At 42.5% G+C, this 20,471-nt stretch overlaps 2 protein-coding genes and 1 pseudogene across 2 annotated transcripts in view; all 3 read right to left on the bottom strand.

Moving 5' to 3' along the window:
- The window catches only part of LOC145491512 (putative ammonium transporter 1), a 29,735-nt gene extending 28,252 nt beyond the window's left edge, over window positions 1-1,483 (bottom strand). Inside the window, exon 1 of the mRNA XM_081470757.1 lies at window positions 1,192-1,483. Coding sequence (XP_081326883.1) covers window positions 1,192-1,300 — 109 coding nt within the window. The 5' untranslated portion in view covers window positions 1,301-1,483. The remainder of the gene's footprint in view (window positions 1-1,191) is intronic.
- A 4,584-nt stretch (window positions 1,484-6,067) lies between these two features.
- LOC145490129 (uncharacterized) lies at window positions 6,068-6,407 on the bottom strand. Its single transcript, XM_081469235.1, has one exon. It carries the CDS (start codon window positions 6,404-6,406, stop codon window positions 6,074-6,076), a length of 333 nt encoding a protein of 110 aa, XP_081325361.1. The 5' UTR covers window position 6,407; the 3' UTR covers window positions 6,068-6,073.
- A 3,116-nt stretch (window positions 6,408-9,523) lies between these two features.
- LOC145490128 (uncharacterized) lies at window positions 9,524-12,735 on the bottom strand (annotated as a pseudogene).
- Window positions 12,736-20,471: the final 7,736 nt, after the last annotated feature.

Here is a 20,471-nt window from a genome sequence, read left to right as displayed (position 1 = left end):
CTTTCTTTCCATTACCACGTGAATACCCCGGGCGCGGGGTGAACTTGACCGATAGTCTTGTTTTGGGAGGTAAAGTCTCCAGGTGTTACATTCTTTGCAATCTTTCAATCGTTGTCGCTAATCACTCTACCTTTAAAATGGCCACACGAAAAGCTGGTCTGGTTCACGTGTTCTAAGCTATACCAAGAACACTAAACTGACCGATGTTTTTGACTGACTTGTCTCGGCGTGTGGCGGGACGAGTAGAACGTCAGAAACGTAAATTTATGGTTTTTTTTGCCATGTTGTTAATTTGCTATTTATGCACTGTATTTACTCTCCATGATATTGTATGCAAAGGTTTTTCAAATGTAGTCGCACCGCACTGTACAGTCACAAAATAGTCATAGAGAAGCTTGTTCTAAGAAATAACAAGAAAATATACCAAACGATAATCTTTTTCTACGTTGTCTCGCTGTCCTTTATTCCAGTATATTTTGACTATGTGTGATGCGACACAGAAAATATATTGCCTTTAATTGCCCTTAAGGACGAGAAAGATTTGCCCTCTTGAACTGAAGTTGCATATCTTTTATCTACTTCTTCTATTTTGTTGTATTATTGAATTATCTAAAAAATATGACAGCTTTTTATCAAATATAGTTCTTGAATTTTCTTGATGAAGATAAAGCCTATTTGCATCGATATGCCGGTTTGTTACGTAATTATGTTATGCTTTGAGTGTTTCAAGGAATTTTTTCCTTCGGGAGTTGTCGTTCGAAGGCAGTTTTGATCGCTTCGCTAACGCAAATTTACTTATAATAAAGTACATAAGTTAACAGGTATTGGTGTACTAGTTAAAAAAAACACCCTGTTATGGATGTCGGGAACTTAGTCTGATCACCAACAGAGATGCCCCCTCAAATAGACCTGGTTTTGTTGTTTGTGCAGTGCTCAGTTAGGAATTGCTATGATTTCGCCGGTTTCAAAGCAAAACAATGAGACAACAACCGTTGGCCCCTGGTTTATTCTGGGTCACTCCCGAAGGAACAGCTTCCACGTTGTTATGACGAACACGACAAATTGAAGTTTTGGAAAGAATAGGAGGTTCTTCTCCAGGAGAGGTTGAGAGTAATTGTCTCAATATTTTGCACATCGGCTACGAAAAAATGACTTAAGTAAATAACACAAGTACAAGGAAAACATACTCACAGAAAATAAGGCAGCCCATCACCAACAAAAACATTTGATCAAGGTTTCCCTTCAAAACTTCCACCCTTCCGTTAAGGTCTGTTAAGTCTGCTGCGGTCATTTCGGCCATTTTTGACTTCTCCTCGAATTTTGGTTGGTAGTTATTCACTGATTGTTAAGAAAAAACTAAAGAGAGTGGACAGTCTTTCTTTTACAATGTATAAGCAGTTGTTTAGTCACACAAAAGACTGCGGACTGCCACATGCACCAGCCGGAAATATCTTTTTTTTTGTTTTTCACGTGACAAACGGGTGTACCAAGACATAAAAAAAAGAAAATCGCGCGTGAATTTGATTTTGCATATAGACTTTGACCGACAGAAGTAAACAAAGCTGCCACTTGTCAAAAAGAACTTGAAATAATTTTCTCCCTTGGTGGTTTGTTATCAGTTGTAAACTTCACGAACAAATCTCGTGGCCTTGAGTCTGGCAAGGTATATGAAACGCTTAGTGCTTTATCATTTAATAGTAACGCTTACAGACAATTAGATATCTGGTTATAAACATGCACTGTTTCTGTTATTTACCGAGTCGTACATTTTTGATTGCGAGATTAACTTTGCTCTCAGTGAATGTACCTCCAGAAACGATGTTTGAATACTAGTTTTCGAGGTGTAAATGATTGAAAATCAAAGGCCAGTGTCTGATCTTTATTGCATAAGTGAACAGGTTCAAGTCGAAGATAGCGTGTGGTTTCCTCTATCTGACCGGCTTCATGCATAAATGAGCACGCGACGTTCGTTTGGCATATGGACTTTGACTGCCAGAGAACGTAGGTGTCCGAACACAAAAGATAATAAAGTAATTTTGCATATGTATTGTAGTTATGTGCTGCATAAGTAATCCTTTGCGAACGAACGGCTCTAAATTGTATATTAGCAGATACCTATTGTAGGGTACGACGATGTTATGTAATAAGGCATGGGAAGAATGCGAGACGTGGAGTCACGAGTTGCGAGTAGCGAGTGTCATGCGAGTTGGAGTTGCGAGTTGCGCGCGGTGTGTCACAAGTTGCATAGTCAAGTGTAGCACAGCTTAACATGAACATAACGGGCGTTGAATTGAAGGACGAGGGAACTTCTGGGCGTTTACTTGGATGAAAATTATGCTTTCAACTAGCCTTTTTCTTAATGAGACAATAACGATAACAGAGCAAAGTACAGCAGACTTGATAAAGTTCAGGTCCGCGTGGATGGACTAAAATGAAAATTATACTAGGGCCGCGAAGCGGCCTGAAGTTATAATTCAAATTATATGAACAAATGAAGTGAGAAATATATGAAACAACAAATGGTAGAAATTTCCCAGTTAGTGCTTCAAACCACTTTTTAACGCCAACAGAAGGGCGAACCCCCCTAAAGAAACAATAAAAGGGGCTTGGGTATACCCACAAGGCGCTGGGACATAGATCTCGTGGTCGCACGATGCTTCGGTGGCTTTTAGACGCCATGGAATTGGAGAATCTTTGTTTACAATATTTGCCTCATTACCATAAGCGATACAGTTTCTGGTGGAGCTACAAAGTGATTAATACTGAATATGGAAAGGGAATTTGAGCGCGATGTATTGAATACTTTTTGTGCGACGAGGGTTTAAAAACTCAAAATTTTACAAAGAATGTATGAGCTCATTAGCGCTTTTGCCACACAGAAATTTTGTTGTTTTTGAAAGCCAATTTCTCCTCGAATATTGCACCCAAAGAGCCAAAAATGTCACCACTTACTAAGTTTCACAAGCTCGTTAAGTTTTTCTAGTAAAATCGTGTCTAGCATGATGCCTTCTATGCGCAAAGTCGTATGTTAATGAGGAAAAATGTAAACAATGACGTCAGCAAAGATTCGCCTATAGACAGACAAAAGAGAGACCCCATAGAAGGGGGGGAAGAAGGGTGGGAAGCTCATATATTTCTCACTTCGTCTGTTCATATAACTTGAATTATAACTTCAGGCCGCTTCGCGGCCCTAGTATAATTCTCATTATATTTCACAGACTCCGTTCGAAATATATGAGACAACAAATGGTAGTTTTTAACGCTGCTGCTAAGAGCAATAAAACAGCCATGGTTGCACATCACAAAACATTTAAATTATATATATATGATATATATATATATAAATCAAAACTCAACAGGAGAATAGCTGAGTTTACAAGTAGATCTTCAGCTAGTTTATCTGCACTGCCAGTTTTTCTAGGGACGGTGAGTTTGAAAGACACCCTTTCTGGAAGGACGCTGCAATGTCTGAGATCCAGGGAAGCTAAGGCGGAAATCCGTTCAGGACAGGTTAATGCAAACAGGGTGACTAACTTCATATTTAGATAGCTTTAAGTGAAAGGATGCTGTTTTTCCCAAAGAAATCATGTATTTAATCAGTAGTAATGCACGCTCATATGGGCCGTTACCAATCAGGAGCCGAGAAAGACAATAGGCTATTGTTTGAAGAACAATGGATGCTACTGTTCTCCAAATCCAAGATAGCGCTATTTATTTTCAGCCAATCCGGAGCCGAATTAAGAATTCAAGATGGCGGCGCCCACAAAGTCGGCCATGTTGGAAAACAGCCCACCAGCCTCGACGGAGGACTGGGATCGGTCTCGCGGATTTCCATGGCGACACAAATCACGCCAGAGTCACGCAAAAAAATGTCATGCAACTTCAAACTCGATACTTACAGTGTTCTGTGGTCCTAAACGACGGAGGTCCGTCCGGCAAGTGGCCATGAAAACTGAGAGACTTGGGTCCGAAATAAACACATCCGAGGATGTAGACTAAAGTGACGGGTCTCGGATGACACTTATATACCTCTCTATTCGTCCCAAAACATCCTGGGATGGTGACCTCATCGGGAACCAATCCTAGACTTGCCCCACTCCCTTCGCGGTCGAAGGGGTAAAAATACGGGTGAGGGGGTACTCCCCGTTCCAAAGCATCGTGGGACGGTGACCTCATCGGGAACCCAATCCCAAACTTGTCCCACTCCCTTCTCGACCGAAGGGGTAAAATAGAGATGAGGGGGTACTCCCTCTTAGTCTGCTATATGAAACCTTCACACGTTTTGAAAGGGAGCAAACAAAATTGTTGACTTACGAAATGGAAGTTAGAAGAAGTCGAAGACTACTAGGATTGACCCCCGAAGTAGATGAGTTCAAGGACAAATGTTTCATCTGTCAAGGCTGCCTTGTCATTGACTCCTTGATTCGATGAAGTGCGAAAACTTATTGCTGTGTAAAATGTCTGCACAAGAGATGTTTGCAACAGGAGTTACAATACTCAGATAAGTGCGGATATTGCAAAACCTCAAATCCTCGGGGGAATGAAGATGAGGAACAACTTTCACCTTGGGAGGAGGTGGTACGCGAGAGGATTACCAACGCAACGAATGCCATCAATAGGTATCGGCGAGGGGGACGGCCTTATCATATTCACAATCGTAATATTGTTTCGTGGAAGACCTTGCCGTACCATGTGAATCTTTCCATCTGGTTTGAATTTTATACAAGACTCACCATCTTCGTGCAGCAAAGGCGAAACGCTGCCCTGTACATCCATGCCTATGTCAACTTGCCGTGGATGACCATTACTCAATCACTAAGACAGACGGTGTATGGAATGTTCAGTAGAAACATCCCGACGGAAGTAATGTTCTGCGTACGCGAAGTAAAGTTTAGGTTATTGTTCCTGTCGTGGCTGCACTACGACGCTGAGGATGAAGTGATTATCAACAGATTAACTCTTCAGTCATCTTTTTCACACCCCATTTACCCTGAAGACACAGCTTGGGTGTAACGTGTAACTTTTATTGTAACTCAAAAACTCGTAAAAAACAACAACAACAAAAAAACAAAACAAAAAAGAGTCGGAGTCTTTATAACGTTTATTGAATAATGATGATAAAAATAATAACATGAACTCCGAAAGAGAATTGATTACAATTTTTAACTCTAAGTCTTGACCGTCAGTATTCCACAAAGTGTTGGTAACTAAACTCGTTTCCAGTTTCACAGACTCTTGGTGCCTGGCCCCAAAACGCACGATATTCTGCCCTAGTTTTCTTTGCTTTTGGTCATGAAGTCTTTGCCTGATCCGTTCCTTATTCTTGGCATAATAACTTCTCCAATACTCGTTGATCCGTTCCCTGTTGTTTTTACAGTATTGTCTTCGGTAATTTCTGATGTGCTCCTTGTTCTGTTGACAATAGGATCTCTGGCTGCTGGCGAGTCGTTCCTTGTTGTTTTCATACCATCTTTTACGACACCACCACCACCTCATCCACCACCACCACATTTACCACCACCACCACCACCACCACCACCACCACCGTCACCACATCCAGCACCACCTACACCACCACCACATTCACCACCACCATATTTACCACCACCGCCACCACCACCACCACCACATTCACCACCACCACTGAGAATCCCGACGTTTTCTGGACGTTACTGTTGGGCCAGGATTCGCTGTCTGTTCTTGGCATAATATTTTTTGTGGTAGGCCTTTTTACAGACAACCCCCTGGTCATTCCCTGACAGTTGATTGGAGCAATTCATCTTGCATGTGTGGCGTCTTACAAATAATGACTAAAACCCTGGAATCACACACTTTTATAAGTCACATGGTTAATTCAGGTCTTAACCTCTTCTTCTACTTCCTCTTCGTCATCATCGTCAGGGAGTAACTTCTTCCGCATTAGTCTGTTTAGCAGGAATTTCCGTTTTGCCACTGCCGACTCGGCCGCTTCGTCAAAATCCATGTCGTCTTCCTCAATAAAGCGTCGAAGAGTCTTCATGACTTTACGGTGTATTGCGTCGTGTTTGATACGGTGAGTCCATTTTAGACGCTCTTAGTAAGTCCATTGTAGCCTTCTTCTACTTACAGGTAATAGGCCGTTGAAAGCAGCATTTTCGGCATAGTTTTGGGATTTTCTCTTATCCAGGAACTGCTGGACTTCTTTCAGGTAGGTTTCTTTGACGTCTTCCCCGACGTTTTGACGTAACGGACTCCACGGATCTGGTTCATCGTCGTCCGCTTCTTCTTCCTCTTCGGAGCTGCTACTATCCTCCTCTTCTTCCTGTTCCTCTTCAGGCTCCTCTTTGTCCACTTCTTCTTCCTCTTCTACGTTCTCATCACTGTTATCTTCCACGGGACCAAAAATATCTGTTGAACGATCATCCATGATTCTCGTGGACCTTCACCCAAGACAACGTGCTTCAAATGAGCCGAGTCGATTAAACTGATGTTTAATATACCATTTTGGGCAATGATCAGACATCCTCTCTCTTTTGATGATGAGAGTCTTTGGTGAATAAGTCTAGCAACGCTTTGTCCTCACCTCCCTCTGCCATCAGATCGTCTAATACGAGTAATCCACCCTTAGGAAACCATGGCTTGAGATGGTCTGACTCTGGAATCCCTTCGTGAAATTGCACACCAGCGTCTTCCATGTCTCTAAATCCGTCTTGCCACGCCCCGTAGCAATAAAGAATCGTAGTGGGAGGGTTTACAAACAATTCTTCCAAGTGATCCAAGAGTAACGATTCGGTAAAACAAGTCTTGCCACAACCAGAAGGGCCCACGATCAAAATACTGGAGGGTGTCTTGAACAGAAACGCTTCTCCCATTTCTATTCTACTAGGGATCCCATGGTGCTTTTCGGTAGGAAATGTGATATTTGGGACATCTCGTGTCTTTTCTGATCCACTGCTTTGACAACTATGTTTTTCGTGATGAATTCTACTGTCTGCACGAGAGAATAGTCTATGACAATATCGACAATAAAGGGACATGACTCCTTGCTACTTTGACTCAACATGAATTGAGGCAGTTAATGCCTTAGTTTTATACATGATTAATGATGGAGTTGCTGAGTGTGGTGGAGGTGGTGGCGGCGGTGGTGATAGTAAATGTGGTGGTGGTAGTGTAGGTGGTGCATGTGGCGCTGGTGGTGAATGTGGTGGATGTGGTGGTGGTAGTGAATGTGGTGGTGGTGGTGTTGGTGAATGTGGTGGTGGTGGTGGTGGTGGTGGATGTGTTGGTGGTGGTGTAGGTGGTGGATGTGGCTGTGGTGGTGAATGTGGTGGATGTGGCCGTGGTGGTGAATGTGGCGGTGGTATAGGAGGTGGTGGTGGTCGTGATGGTGCATGTGGTAGTGGTGGTGGTGGTGGTAAATATGGTGGTGGTGGTGGTGGTGAGTGGTGGTGGTGGCGGTGGTGGCGGTGGTGGTGGATGTGGTGGTGGTCGTGAATGTGGTTGTGATGTAGGTGGTGGTGGTGGCGGTGGTGGTGGATGTGGTAGTGATGAATGTGGTGGTAGTGTAGGTGGTGGTGGTGGATGAGGTGGTGGTGGTGTCGTAAAAGATGGTATGAAAACAACAAGGAACGACTCGCCAGCAGCCAGGGATCCTATTGTCAACAGAACAAGGAGCACATCAGAAATTACCGAAGACAATACTGTAAAAACAACAGGGAACGGATCAACGAGTATTGGAGAAGTTACTATGCCAAGAATAAGGAACGGATCAGGCAAAGACTTCATGACCAAAAGCAAAGAAAACTAGGACAGAATATCGTGCGTTTTGGGGCCAGGGACCAAGAGTCTGTGAAACTGGAAACGAGTTTAGTTACCAACACTTTGTGGAATACCGACGGTCAAGACTTAAAGAGTTAAAAATTGTAATCAATTCTCTTTCGGAGTTCATGTTATTATATTTATCATCATTATTCAATAAACGTTATAAAGACTCAGACTTTTTTTTTTGTTTTTTGTTTTTGTTTTTTACGAGTTTTTGAGTTACAATAAAAGTTACACCCAAGCTGTATCTTCAGGGTAAATGGGGTGTGAAAAAGATGACTGAAGAGTTAATCTGTTGATAATCACTTCATCCTCAGCGTCGTAGTGCAGCCACGACAGGAACAATAACCTAAACTTTACTTCGCGTACGCAGAACATTACTTCCGTCGGGATGTTTCTACTGAGCATTCCATACACCGTCTGTCTTATTGATTGAGTAATGGTCATCCACGGCAAGTTGACATAGGCATGGAAGTACAGGGCAGCGTTTCGCCTTTGCTGCACGAAGATGGTGAGTCTTGCATAAAATTCAAACCAGATGGAAAGATTCACATGGTACGGCAAGGTCTTCCACGAAACAATATTACGATTGTGAATATGATAAGGCCGTCCCCCTCGCCGATACCTATTGATGGCATTCGTTGCGTTGGTAATCCTCTCGCGTACCACCTCCTCCCAAGGTGAAAGTTGTTCCTCATCTTCATTCCCCCGAGGATTTGAGGTTTTGCAATATCCGCACTTATCTGAGTATTGTAACTCCTGTTGCAAACATCTCTTGTGCAGACATTTTACACAGCAATAAGTTTTCGCACTTCATCGAGTCAAGGAGTCAATGACAAGGCAGCCTTGACAGATGAAACATTTGTCCTTGAACTCATCTACTTCGGGGGTCAATCCTAGTAGTCTTCGACTTCTTCTAACTTCCATTTCGTAAGTCAACAATTTTGTTTGCTCCCTTTCAAAGCGTGTGAAGGTTTTATATAGCAGACTAAGAGGGAGTACCCCTCATCCCTATTTTACCCCTTCGGTCGAGAAGGGAGTGGGACAAGTCTAGGACTGGGTTCCCGATGAGGTCACCGTCCCACGATGCTTTGGAACGGGGAGTACCCCCTCACCCGTATTTTTACCCCTTCGACCGCGAAGGGAGTGGGGCAAGTCTAGGATTGGTTTCCGATGAGGTCACCATCCCAGGATGCTTTGGAACGAATAGAAGGCTATATAAGTGTCATCCGAGACCCGTCACTTTAGTCTACATCCTCGGATGTGTTTATTTCGGACCCAAGTCTCTCAGTTTTCATGGCCACTTGCCGGACGGACCTCCGTCGTTTAGGACCACAGAACACTGTAAGTATCGAGTTTGAAGTTGCATGACATTTTTTTGCGTGACTCTGGCGTGATTTGTGTCGCCATGGAAATCCGCGAGACCGATCCCAGTCCTCCGTCGAGGCTGGTGGGCTGTTTTCCAACATGGCCGACTTTGTGGGCGCCGCCATCTTGAATTCTTAATTCGGCTCCGGATTGGCTGAAAATAAATAGCGCCATCTTGGATTTAGAGAACAATAGCGTCCATTGTTTTCCAAACAATAGCCTATTGTCTTTCTCGGCTCCTGATTGGTTACGGGCCATATGAGCGTCCATTACTGCTTTAATCATAACATCAACATTCCAGGTATGGGAATACCTGAGCTTTGGAAGACGCTTATTGAGAGCTCCTTTAAGGAACCTAAAAACGTAACGATGCTGACCCTCTGATAAAATCTTCTATCTTTAGATCAGTTGACGAAATAGCGGAACGAAGGACGTTAAGTGATCGGTATGCTAAGCCTTCGTTAAAGAGTTCTGTTGAGAAAATTAGAATGTCACTTATAGATGACGAAAGAGGATCAATTTGCCGTCCAGAGTTACGACGAGGTGGAGGTACCAGTATCTGCGATGAGTAGATGGGCAACGTTTGTTGCCATGCCCTCAGCTTGGAAACGTTGGTAGAGATGTGAAACACGGCCAAGTGAAGGCGAGGATACTTTGGATGAATTCGGTTCAGGTCGGTCGGGTCCGTAAAGAGGGTTGGACCGTTCGGTAGCAACACTGGCTGAGATATTAGAAGTCTCAGCAGAACGGGCCACCAGGGCTGGGCTTGCCAAACTGGAGCAACGAGAATTAGATCCGTTTGGTCGATTGTTACCTTCGTCAGGGTTTTGGATAGCAGATTGAAGGGGGGGGGGGAAGGGGGGGAAGGCATAGCCCCGTAGAGGAGCTCAGGTTATCGTAAAGGCGTCTGTGTGGATGGCTCCCGGGTCGGTTCTCCAACTGATGTAATCCGCGAGTTGGTTGGTTAGACGACTCGCAAGCAGATCCGTCTGACAATTCAGCAGAAAAGGCTGAATAATTGTCGGGACCAACTTCCACTCGCTCATGTCCTTGAATTCTCTGGGCTCATTGTCCGCTGAGACGTTGTCTCTTCCTGGGATGTGAGAAGCTATCACAAGGATGTCTCTTTCCTGACACCAATCCCACATCTCTAAGGCCAGAGTCATAAGTTGGGGGAACGTGTACCCCCTTTGTTGTTGACGTAAGCTATGGGAGTCGTGTTGTCTAGCTGGAGAGATACGGTTACGTGAGACTTAGCTTTGAGAAAGGTTTTTCAGTAAAGCCAAAAAAAGGACGCCTTTAGCTCTAGATAATTGATGTGTTGGAGAGACTATTTTTGTGACCATCTGCCATTAGTCTGAAGGGAATGATGAATTGCACCCTAACCTTTCTTGGATGCGTCAGTTGTGATGATCATATCCGGTGGAGGAAGGTGCGCGGGACTGCCGTTTTCATTGAGGGTGTGTTTCAACCACCAAGGAAGTTCTACTCTGGCACTCGGTGAAAGGGCAATCAAAGCGTCGTAAGACTCCCAGTTCATTTGTAGGCCCCTTATCAGATCTGACTGCAAGTGACGAAAGTGTAGTGGAGCTCGCCAAATGGCTGGTCTCGAGGTCTCTAACAGGCCCATTAAACTTGCTAGGTGTCGCAATTTGATACTTTGAGAAAGGAGCAGACTGCGACAACAGTGAGAATGTTGTTGGCCTTTTCTGCTGGGAGTGATATCATCATGCATATTGAGTCGATCTGGAAACCCAGGAAGGTTATCACTTGTGTTGGAATCAGTAATGATTTGTTGACGTTTATTGTAAAACCTAGAGACTGAAGAGAGTCACTACCAGCTGAGTATTTTTCACAGCTTCCTCCATTGTTGCAGCCAAAAGAAGAAAGTCGTCCAGGTAAAAAGGACACGAATGGCCTTCCTCCTCAGGAAAGCGGCAACAGGGAGACGAACACAGGCCGAATTCTGGGGGCTGAACATAGGCCGAATGGAAGAGCTTTGAACTGGTAACATGTTCCCTTCCAAAACAAGCGAAGGAACTGTCGTGAAGACTCGTGAACAGGCACAGAAAGGTAAGCATCTTTTAAATCCATATATATTTGTCATAAAATCTCTGTTAAAAGCAACGTCCATGACGGGACGCACGGGGCTTCTACTGTAAGTACCGCAGAGAAATGGTAGGAAATATTCCTAGCATTCCTTCCATACTCTCACTAGGGTTCTTCGTCTTGAGGTCAGGGAAGGCGTCATAATCTGTTTCAGTGACATGTCGATGATGTTAAATAAAAAATAAACCAGAAAGGGCCGATGGAATGTGAGACAAGCTTTAAAATGAAGTCACGATATTAATAGTGATTTAAACGTGAATAGTGTGTTTGAGTCATTCCCGATGCTTTCAAATGATTGCGGACTCCACCGACGCCAATAATCTGGAACAAAACAAGGTCATTATATATCAGATCACGTCTAAACACACGTGAAGAAAGACTTGGGCAGGAAAAAAACTTGAGCGAACAAAACCGGGGAATGCCGATAAATCAAGTAATCCCGCAATGATGAACGAATTACACAACATGAACCTTCCTCTGCTTCTTCCCCTGAACCCAGTTCAGATCTACCAACTGAACTTAAAGATACCAAAGTGCCTACGAATGGATGTTGAGCGCGGCGAGCAGACGTAAATGTCTTGTTTACCCAATGAAAGTCATCACAATAAACTCTGAGCTTGCATTGAGATGCTTGTCCGGGCGTAAAGGAGCGTTTGATTAATCCGTCTAACACAGATCTTAAGGAATAAAAACCCAGATGACCTGGAATACTTGTCTGAGTATGTCATTGGCAGTGGGAGCCACGTGCAATATTATCATGCTCGGCAACTGAAGTTATTATGTAGAAAATATCGCACAATTACACAGCCAAGGGCAAAAAGAAAAAAAACAAAAGCGCGAGAGAAACCTAGTACATGGAGCTAAGATAGATTGTCAGTGCCTTAGGTGACAATGCACGGCTACCAATGGCTTGGCCAATGGCTTGGCCAATGGCTCGTACACGCAACGAATCGTAAAAGTCCGTAGATAACGACCTCTGAAAGAAGTGAGCCCACCTCCCATCCCCTGAAAATAGAGGAAATAAGGTTCAAAAGTATAATTATTTTTCCAATCAATAACCTGAAAAACGTACGATAAACTGATGGCGATTCAACTAGGGAAGGTATAGCTTATTCCAGGATGCGTCATGAAGCGCCCAGGTAAAACAAACCCCGCAAAATTTTCATCAAGTAACAAGAGGGTACTAACAGGACCTTTTCTTCAAATTGAAATTACTAAAATTGACAACTTTGCACCATTTTTAACAGGAACGCATAAAAAGAACGTTTAATCATATTAAATTTAAAAACTCGACCACAGCAGTTAAATATTTACAAAGCAGACTAAAGTAGCAGTGCATCATAAACAGCAAAAATAGTTTAAGGTATCTTACATCACGGTCTACATATAAAGTGCCCACCCATGTGCTAGCAACATAAATTTGAACTGGAACGAAGAATTTCTAAACGATTTATAAGAACTCAGTGTTTTTAGGAGTTACACCCACAGCCTTAGAGGAATACAACGCTGTTCTCATAGAATTAAAAAAAAAAAAATCAGGAAGAGATACTTACAGTAGAAGTCATTCGCGTTCCCTCATGGGATGAGAGATTCTCGCCCGTATACAATTTCTTTTCTCTCGTAAGTTCTCGAGCGTTTAGAGATGCGCCACACTCGCGTTTTAGGTGCGGGGATCTAAACCAGTGCTTACCTACCCTTTTAAATATGCTACTTTTAGCCCTCTCCTAAATCTACACACGTGTATTTCACTTGTGGAAGCCTATCGATTTGGATAGTGCTTGGGTGAGACATTCTCGCCCCTATCAACTTTCTTTTCTCTCGTAAGTTCTCACGCGGTTAGAAATGTGCCACACTCGCGTTTTAGGTGCGGGCATCCTAACCAATGCTTACCTAACTTTTTAAAGATGCTACTTATTGTCCTTCCCCAAATCTACAGACGTGTATTTCACTTGTGGAAGTCTGTCGATTTGCACAGTGTTTGAGTTGGAGATTCTCGCCCATATCAACTTTCTTTTCTCTCGTAAGTTCTCGCGCGTTTAGAGATGCGCCACAATCGCGTTTTAGGTGCGGGGATCTTAACCAATGCTTACCTAACTTTTTAAAGATGCTACTTTTAGCCTTCCCCCAAATCTACACACTTGTATTTCACTTCTGGAAGTCTATCGATTTGGACAGTGCTTGGGTGAGACATTCTCGCCCCTACCAACTTTCTTTTCCGTTGTAAGTTCTCGCGCGTTTAGAGATGCGCCACACTCGCGTTTAAGGTGCGGAAATCCCAACCAATTCTTACTTAACTTTTTAAAGATGATACTTTTAGCCCTCCCCTAAATCTACAAGCGTGTATTTCACTTGTTGAAGTCTATCGATTTGGACAGTGCCTGGGTGAGAGATTCTTGCCCACATCAACTTTCTTTCCCCTAGTAAGTTCTCGCGCGTGTAGAGATGCGCCACACTCGCGATTTTGGTGTTGGGATCTTAAACTATGCTTACTGGACATTTTAAAGATGCTCGATTTAGCCCTTTCTCAAATCTACACACGTGTATTTTACTTGTGGTAGTCTGTCGTTGTGAACGAGGCTTCAGTTGGAGATTCTCGCCCATTTATATTTTTTTTCTCGCGTGTTTTCGCTTGTTTAGAGATGCGCCACCCTCGCGATTTCGGTGTCAGGATCTCAAACTATGTTTAGTGGACTTTTTGAAGATACTAGATTTGGCCCTTTCTCAAATCTACAGACGTGTATTTCACTTGTGGAAGTCTATCGATTTGGACAGTGCTTGTGTAAGAAATTCTCGCCCATATCAACTTTCTTTTCTCTAGGAAGTTCTCGCACGTTTAGAGATGCGCCACACTCGCGGTTTTGGTGGCGGCATCTCAAACTCTGCTTACTGGACTTTTTGAAGATGCTAGAGTTGTTCCTTTCTCCAATCTACACACGTGTAATTCACTTGTGGAAGTTTATCGATTTGAACAGTGTTTAGGTTAGAGATTTTTGCCCATATCAACTTTTTTTTTCCCTCGTAAGTTCTCGTTCGTTTAGAGATGTGGCAGCTCGCATTTTAGGTGCAGCGATCCAAACCAATGCTTAGCTAACTTTTTAAAGATGCTACTTTTAGCCCTCCCCCAAATCTACACACGAGTGTTTCACTTGTGGAAGTATATCGATTTGAACAGTGTTTGGGTGAGAGATTCTCGCCCGTATCAACTTTCTTTCCTCTTGTAAGTTCTCGCGAGTTTTGAGGTGCGCCACACTCCTGTTTTAGGTGCTGGAATCCCAATCAATGCTTACCTAATTTTTTAAAAATGCTACTTTTAGCCCTCCCCTAAATCTACACACGTGTATTTCACTTGTGGAAGTCTATCGATTTTGGACGGTGCTTGGGAGCGGATATTCTCGCCCCTATTAACTTTCTCTTCTCTCGTAAGTTCTCGCGCGTTTAGAGATGCGCCACACTAGCGTTTTAGGTGCGGGAATCCCAACCAATGCTTACCTAACTTTTTAAAGATGCTACTTTTAGCCCTCCGCCAAATCTACAGACGTGTATTTCACTCGTGAAAGTCTATCGATTTGGACAGTGTTTAGGTTGGAGATTCTCTCCCATATCAACTTTCTTTTCTCTCGTTAGTTCTCGCACGTTTAGAGATGTTCCACACTCGCGTTTTAGGTGCGGGAATCCGAACCAGTGCTTACCTAACTTTTCAAAGATGCATTTTTTAGCCCTCCGTTAAACGTACACACGTGTATTTCACTGGTGGAAGTTTATCGATTTGGACAGTACTTGGGTTAAAGATTGTCGCCAATATCAACTTTCTTTTCTCTCGTAAGTTCTCGCACGTTTAGAGATGCGCCAGACTTGCGGTTTTGGTGTCGGGATCTCAAACTTTGCTCACTGGACGTTTTAAAGATGCTAGATTTGGAACTTTCTCAAATCTACACACGTGTATTTGACTTGTGGAAGTCTATCGATTTGCACAGTATTTGGGTTGCAGATTCTCGCCCATATCAACTTTCTCTTCCCTCGTAAGTTCTCGCGCGTTTGGAGATGCACCACACTCGCGTTTTAGGTGCGGGGATCCTAAGCAATGCTTTCCTAACTTTTTAAAGATGCTTTTTTCAGCCCTCCCCCAAATCTACAGACGTATATTTCACTTGTGGAAGTCTATCGATTTGGCTAGTGTTTCGATTGGAGATTCTCGCCCCTATCAACTTTCTTTTCTCTTGTAAGTTCTCGCGCGTTCACTGGACTTTTTAAAGATGCTAGATTTGGCCCTTTCTCAAATCTGCACACGTTTATTTTACTTGTGGAAGTCTGTCGCTTTGGACAATGCCTGGGTTAAAGATTTTTGCCCATTTATATCTTTTTTTACTCGCGTGCTTTTTCTAATTAGTTTAGAGTCCCTGGGACTCGGAAATATCGCCCAAGTCCCTGGAAATCGACCCAAAGTTGGTCAAAATCACGCTGCACGTAGCCAGGTCTCGGCGAATTTCTAGTCAATAAGTGGCAAAATTCCGGCCAGACTGCTCATAACCAAGCGTTCAAAAATTTTTCCTCTGTCCATTTCACTGAAAACCAAAGTCCTCTCGAATTAGTTTAGAGTCCCTGGGACTGGGAAATATAGCCCAAGTTATTGGAAATCGAACCAAAGTTGGTCAAAATCACGCTGCACGTGGCCCGTTCTCGGCGACTTTCTAGTCAATTAGTGACTAAATTTCGGCCAGACTGCTCATAGCCAAGCGTTCAGAAATTTTTTCTCTGTCCATTTCACTGAAAACCAAAGTCCTCTCGAATTAGATGAGAGTCCCTGGGACTCGGAAATGTCGCCCAAGTTCCTGGTAATCGATTCAAAGTTGGTCAAAATCACGCTTCGCGTAGCCCGGTCTCGGCGACTTTCTAGTCACTAAGTGATAACAATGGGGTGACAGGCCTACACAACTCCTATCCACGTGTAATAGCCGCTTTGAGAGTTTTGCTCGAACTAGTATATTTTTGAGGACCTGCCCCTTTTGTATGGTACGATAGGGGGATCTTTGAAAATTTCGCTAAGGAATAATCCTGTTTTTAGGAGGACATTTCACCAGAGTAGAGCCGTTAGAGGTCATAGGTCTGCGTGGTTTCCGCTGTTATCCGCGTGTAATTTGTAGAGTTCGATACCTCTGTTTTATTGGCTCATTTGCTAGTTTTTATTGGCTCATTTGTATTGCAAGATATGTTTTAAGCTCTCTAAATATTAGCTCTGGAGGGACAAAGTTTGAAACATTCCGTGAACATGTACTTGGAGCTAATGTACAATCGAACCTATGACTATTTTTACCATGTTTATGTTTAACAACCGTTCTTTAACTCAAAATCTCAACGGCCTCAGTCAGATAATCTCTCCTATCTATAATCTTCCTTTGAATTTGGCGTAACCCTTATCTTCTGGGCGCTTCATGACGCATCCTGGAATAAGCTATACCTTCTCTAGTTGAATCGTCATCAGTTTATTGTACGTTATTCAGGTTATTGATTGGAAAAATAATTATACTTTTGAACCTTAGTTCCTCTATTTTCAGGGGATGGGAGGTGGGCTCACTTCTTTCAGAGGTCGTTATCTACGGACTTTTACGATTCGTTGCGTGTACGAGCCATTGGCCAAGCGATTGGCCAAGCCATTGGTAGCCGTGCATTGTCACCTAAGGCACTGACAATCTATCCTAGCTTCATGTACTAAATTTTCCTCGCGCTTTTTTTTTTTTTGCCGTCGGCTATGTAATTGCGCGATATTTTCTACACAATAACTTCAATTGCCGAGCATGATAATACTGTTAAATCCACCTGAAGATGGCAACTGCCAATTTGCTGCTCTAGCCCACCAGTTGAATACACTAGGTATTTTCAGATCTCCCGAAACTAAGCGTAAAGAAATAGTGGACTATTTGCAAGTTGATAACGATGGCTCCCCACTTTTACTACACTAAGCAGACTCTGAGTTTCCATCCTGGCAGGAATATCTTCAATATATGGCGAGAAAGAACACGTATTGTAACTTGTGTTGTTTAAGTTGAATTTCAAGTTCAAATTATCACACTGGATCAGTGGATTTTTTTCACTTCCTCAGTTGAGGACATTGACCATTTGAATAGTGTTCATGTTATTGCATTGACAGTTTTTCTTTCTTTTATGAATCACTCAGGTTATACTGATGGTTTCGTTGTTGGCACTTAATGAAATTGAAGCGAATTAAAATTTAATTTGGATATACCTAATGACGCTATCAGTTGAGAGCAGCACCTAATTTGTACAAAAGCTTTATAGTTAATTAATAAGAGCATTTAAGGCATTGGATGATGCGTAAAATAACAAAACTAGAGCGATTTTGACCGATGTCGACATCAACTTTGAATGGCAGGTGCCTTTCACGTTTGTGCCTATGTCTGAACCCTTATTACATTTGTGACCAAACCTTATTACACTTGTGACTTTATTACATTTGTGACCAGTTATTGCACTTATGCCTTCTACATGTCTTCCCTGGCCGCAAGACGAAGAACCCTAGTGAGAGTTTGTGAGGAATGCTAGGAACACTTCCTAAGATTTCTCTGCGGTACTAAAGTAGAAGCACCGATTTCATCAGCTAAGACAACTGCGAGTGAATTGGGAAACTTGGTGCTCTGAAAAGGAATTAGGGTTTGTCTGTGAACGGTCAGTGTAAAAGGCACCCTGCTGACCGGGGATAAAATGCAGAGGCAGACTCTTTAGTTGAATCACGATACCATTTCCATCAATGAGAGCTAACTGTTAACAGGCTAACCGGAGCACTATTCAGGATAACTCGAGTGCAGACTTTCACTCCGTAAAGCCTGAATAACCCTGCTTAAGGTTAGCGTTCGATAATGGAAATGACACTATTTATTCAGTTCGTGAGCCGGCGGAATTCAACAAATTCTGCAATCTTATTGGGAGCGGGCGGAATTTTCCCATTCGCCGGACGGAAACGTCGTACGTGAACGAAGTAGGGGTAGTCGTCAATCTTTTGCCTTTTTTACACTTCCATCGACGATTAATCAACGCAAGTTTATCTCTATTCACTTTTAAAATATTTAAATGGCAAGGAAGTTAATGTAAAATAAACTCAATTGAGTGTTCTGAAGTTGTGAGAGTTTGTTTGGTCTTGTTTGGTTGTTTGTAGCTTGGCGCTGTAATGGTGCGTAATCCTGCGTTTGTTTCGCCGTAACATTTTAAGAGCCAGTTTCTCTAAATACCGAGGATGAGATGACAGTCGCGAAATTTTCGATTTCTTCATATTTTGCCCAAATAATCTCTATAGTGAGTTGTTTTCGAAAATACGATTCAAATTAAAGGTCCTGAAGCCCTTTAGTTTTTTCCAAATCGAAAGAAATCCGAAAATCGCAATTTTAGCTGCCAGCGGCCGCCGAAAATGGCCGAAAATTGTGCATTTTCTTTTCGCTTGTACAGATCAACGCGATGACATCTATCATCATTAAATTCTCAACCTCGGATAATGCAATTCTAGCTTTCTTATTGGTTCACTGGATCTCGGTTACCAGCCGTTATACTTGCGTTTGACCTTATATGGAAATGAATACGGTGACTGTCTTTCGGCATAAACTTTTTCGCGGGAAGCCAAGTTTCGTCGAGAAAAAAAATGAACGAAAAAAAAAAAAAAAAAACAGATTCGGTGAGCTATCTACAGAAGAAATACAGGAAATTATGGACAATGCCGTCCCAGTAACAACAAAAAAGCCACAAAGTTCGAGATTAGATTATTTAACGGTGCGTATACGTTAAGTTTCCTCGAAAAGCTGTAAAATTAAAATATGACAGTCGAGATTTTACGCACTCATGAAGATTATGTAACGAAAACAATGTTTACCTTAACAGAATGGCTTGCTAGTCCTGGTGGCACCAAATTTTCGAAACCGATATAAGCAATGTCAAAAGAAGAACTGAATGTTTGTTTGAAGTGTTTTCACACGTCTGCGAGGAAGAAAGATGGCACGTATTGTAAAAGTTCATCGATTAAATCCATAAGGAGAGCCGCCATTAATCATTTCCTTCGCACGCTGCCGCACAACAAACCGTTTTCACATTATCTCTGACCAGGCAAATAAATTATTAGAGCATTTGTAAAAGGCCTCAGGAAAACAGGCATCATTTCTGTCCTTGCGAAACACACCTCAAGGAGTTGAGTGTTTTGAGCTGAACCGAAATAAGCCCGGTTCTTTACCAGCCACGAAAAACCATCAGGGTGGCCTCGGAGATTCTGAAGATGAATCTGACGCTAAGATAGTTTCTGTCTCTGACTCTGAATCTGGCCAACAATGAACTCCACACATACAGCTCGAAATGCCATGGCTTTCAAAGCAAGGGAATTCTGAAAGAGGTCTTGTCGAGCATAATTTTGGCACAACGTCTGTGTCACATGGCGATCAAAGTTTTCCGCAGCGTTATTACAACGGCAATGTGCAAGTACGCAATTATTCGTCTCCTCTCCATGACTCGAACTTGAACGCTTTTCAAACTTTCTGAACAAGTTTATATCTCCTTCATTTGATAGACGTTCCTTGAATTCTACTTGATTGTAAATTAATTCAGCAAATTCGCTTGCTTCGCTTTCAAATTTTTCATCCAACTAATTTTACAAACGGCGCGCACGTCATGTGATTTCCCACTTGTTGTTGTTTTCGCCACATCGATTTCCGGTCGCTTTGTAAAATTAAAACCGAATAAAATTAAGCTATAATTTCCAAGTATACAAACGCACCGAATTTAATAAAACAATTATTCCATTCGCGCTTGTTGGAAACCAACATGGACGTTGGCCAACTACCTTCATCAAGAACAAAAATAAGAGAATGGAAACCCTTTTCGTCAATAAAGATGAATTTAATTTGTTTTTTTCCTTTTAGATTGACCACATGATTAACTTCTGTAACGTTTGCAAACATTTGCAGTAAAATGAAAATAGACGCTGCTTCTGATACATTGTAAATGTTATGCAAATATATTTCTATCACCGGCACGTGCATATCGCGCGAAACTGATTTTCCTTCCGCCTATGTTTTTCTTTTTGAAGGTAACAACTGTAGCACACATTGGTCGTTTAACGTCGGCAGTTTAATTTTTGTGGAAGACCCACAGCCAAACCTGACTTCAAGAAGAAAAAAAAAAACAAAAACAAAAAACATTTTTTG

Source organism: Orbicella franksi, chromosome 6 (assembly GCF_964199315.1).
Source record: "Orbicella franksi chromosome 6, jaOrbFran1.1, whole genome shotgun sequence".
NCBI classification, from domain to species: Eukaryota; Metazoa; Cnidaria; class Anthozoa; order Scleractinia; family Merulinidae; genus Orbicella; species Orbicella franksi.
The sequence above is the reverse complement of the archived record's forward strand: the minus strand, read 5'-3'. Positions and strand labels throughout refer to the sequence as shown.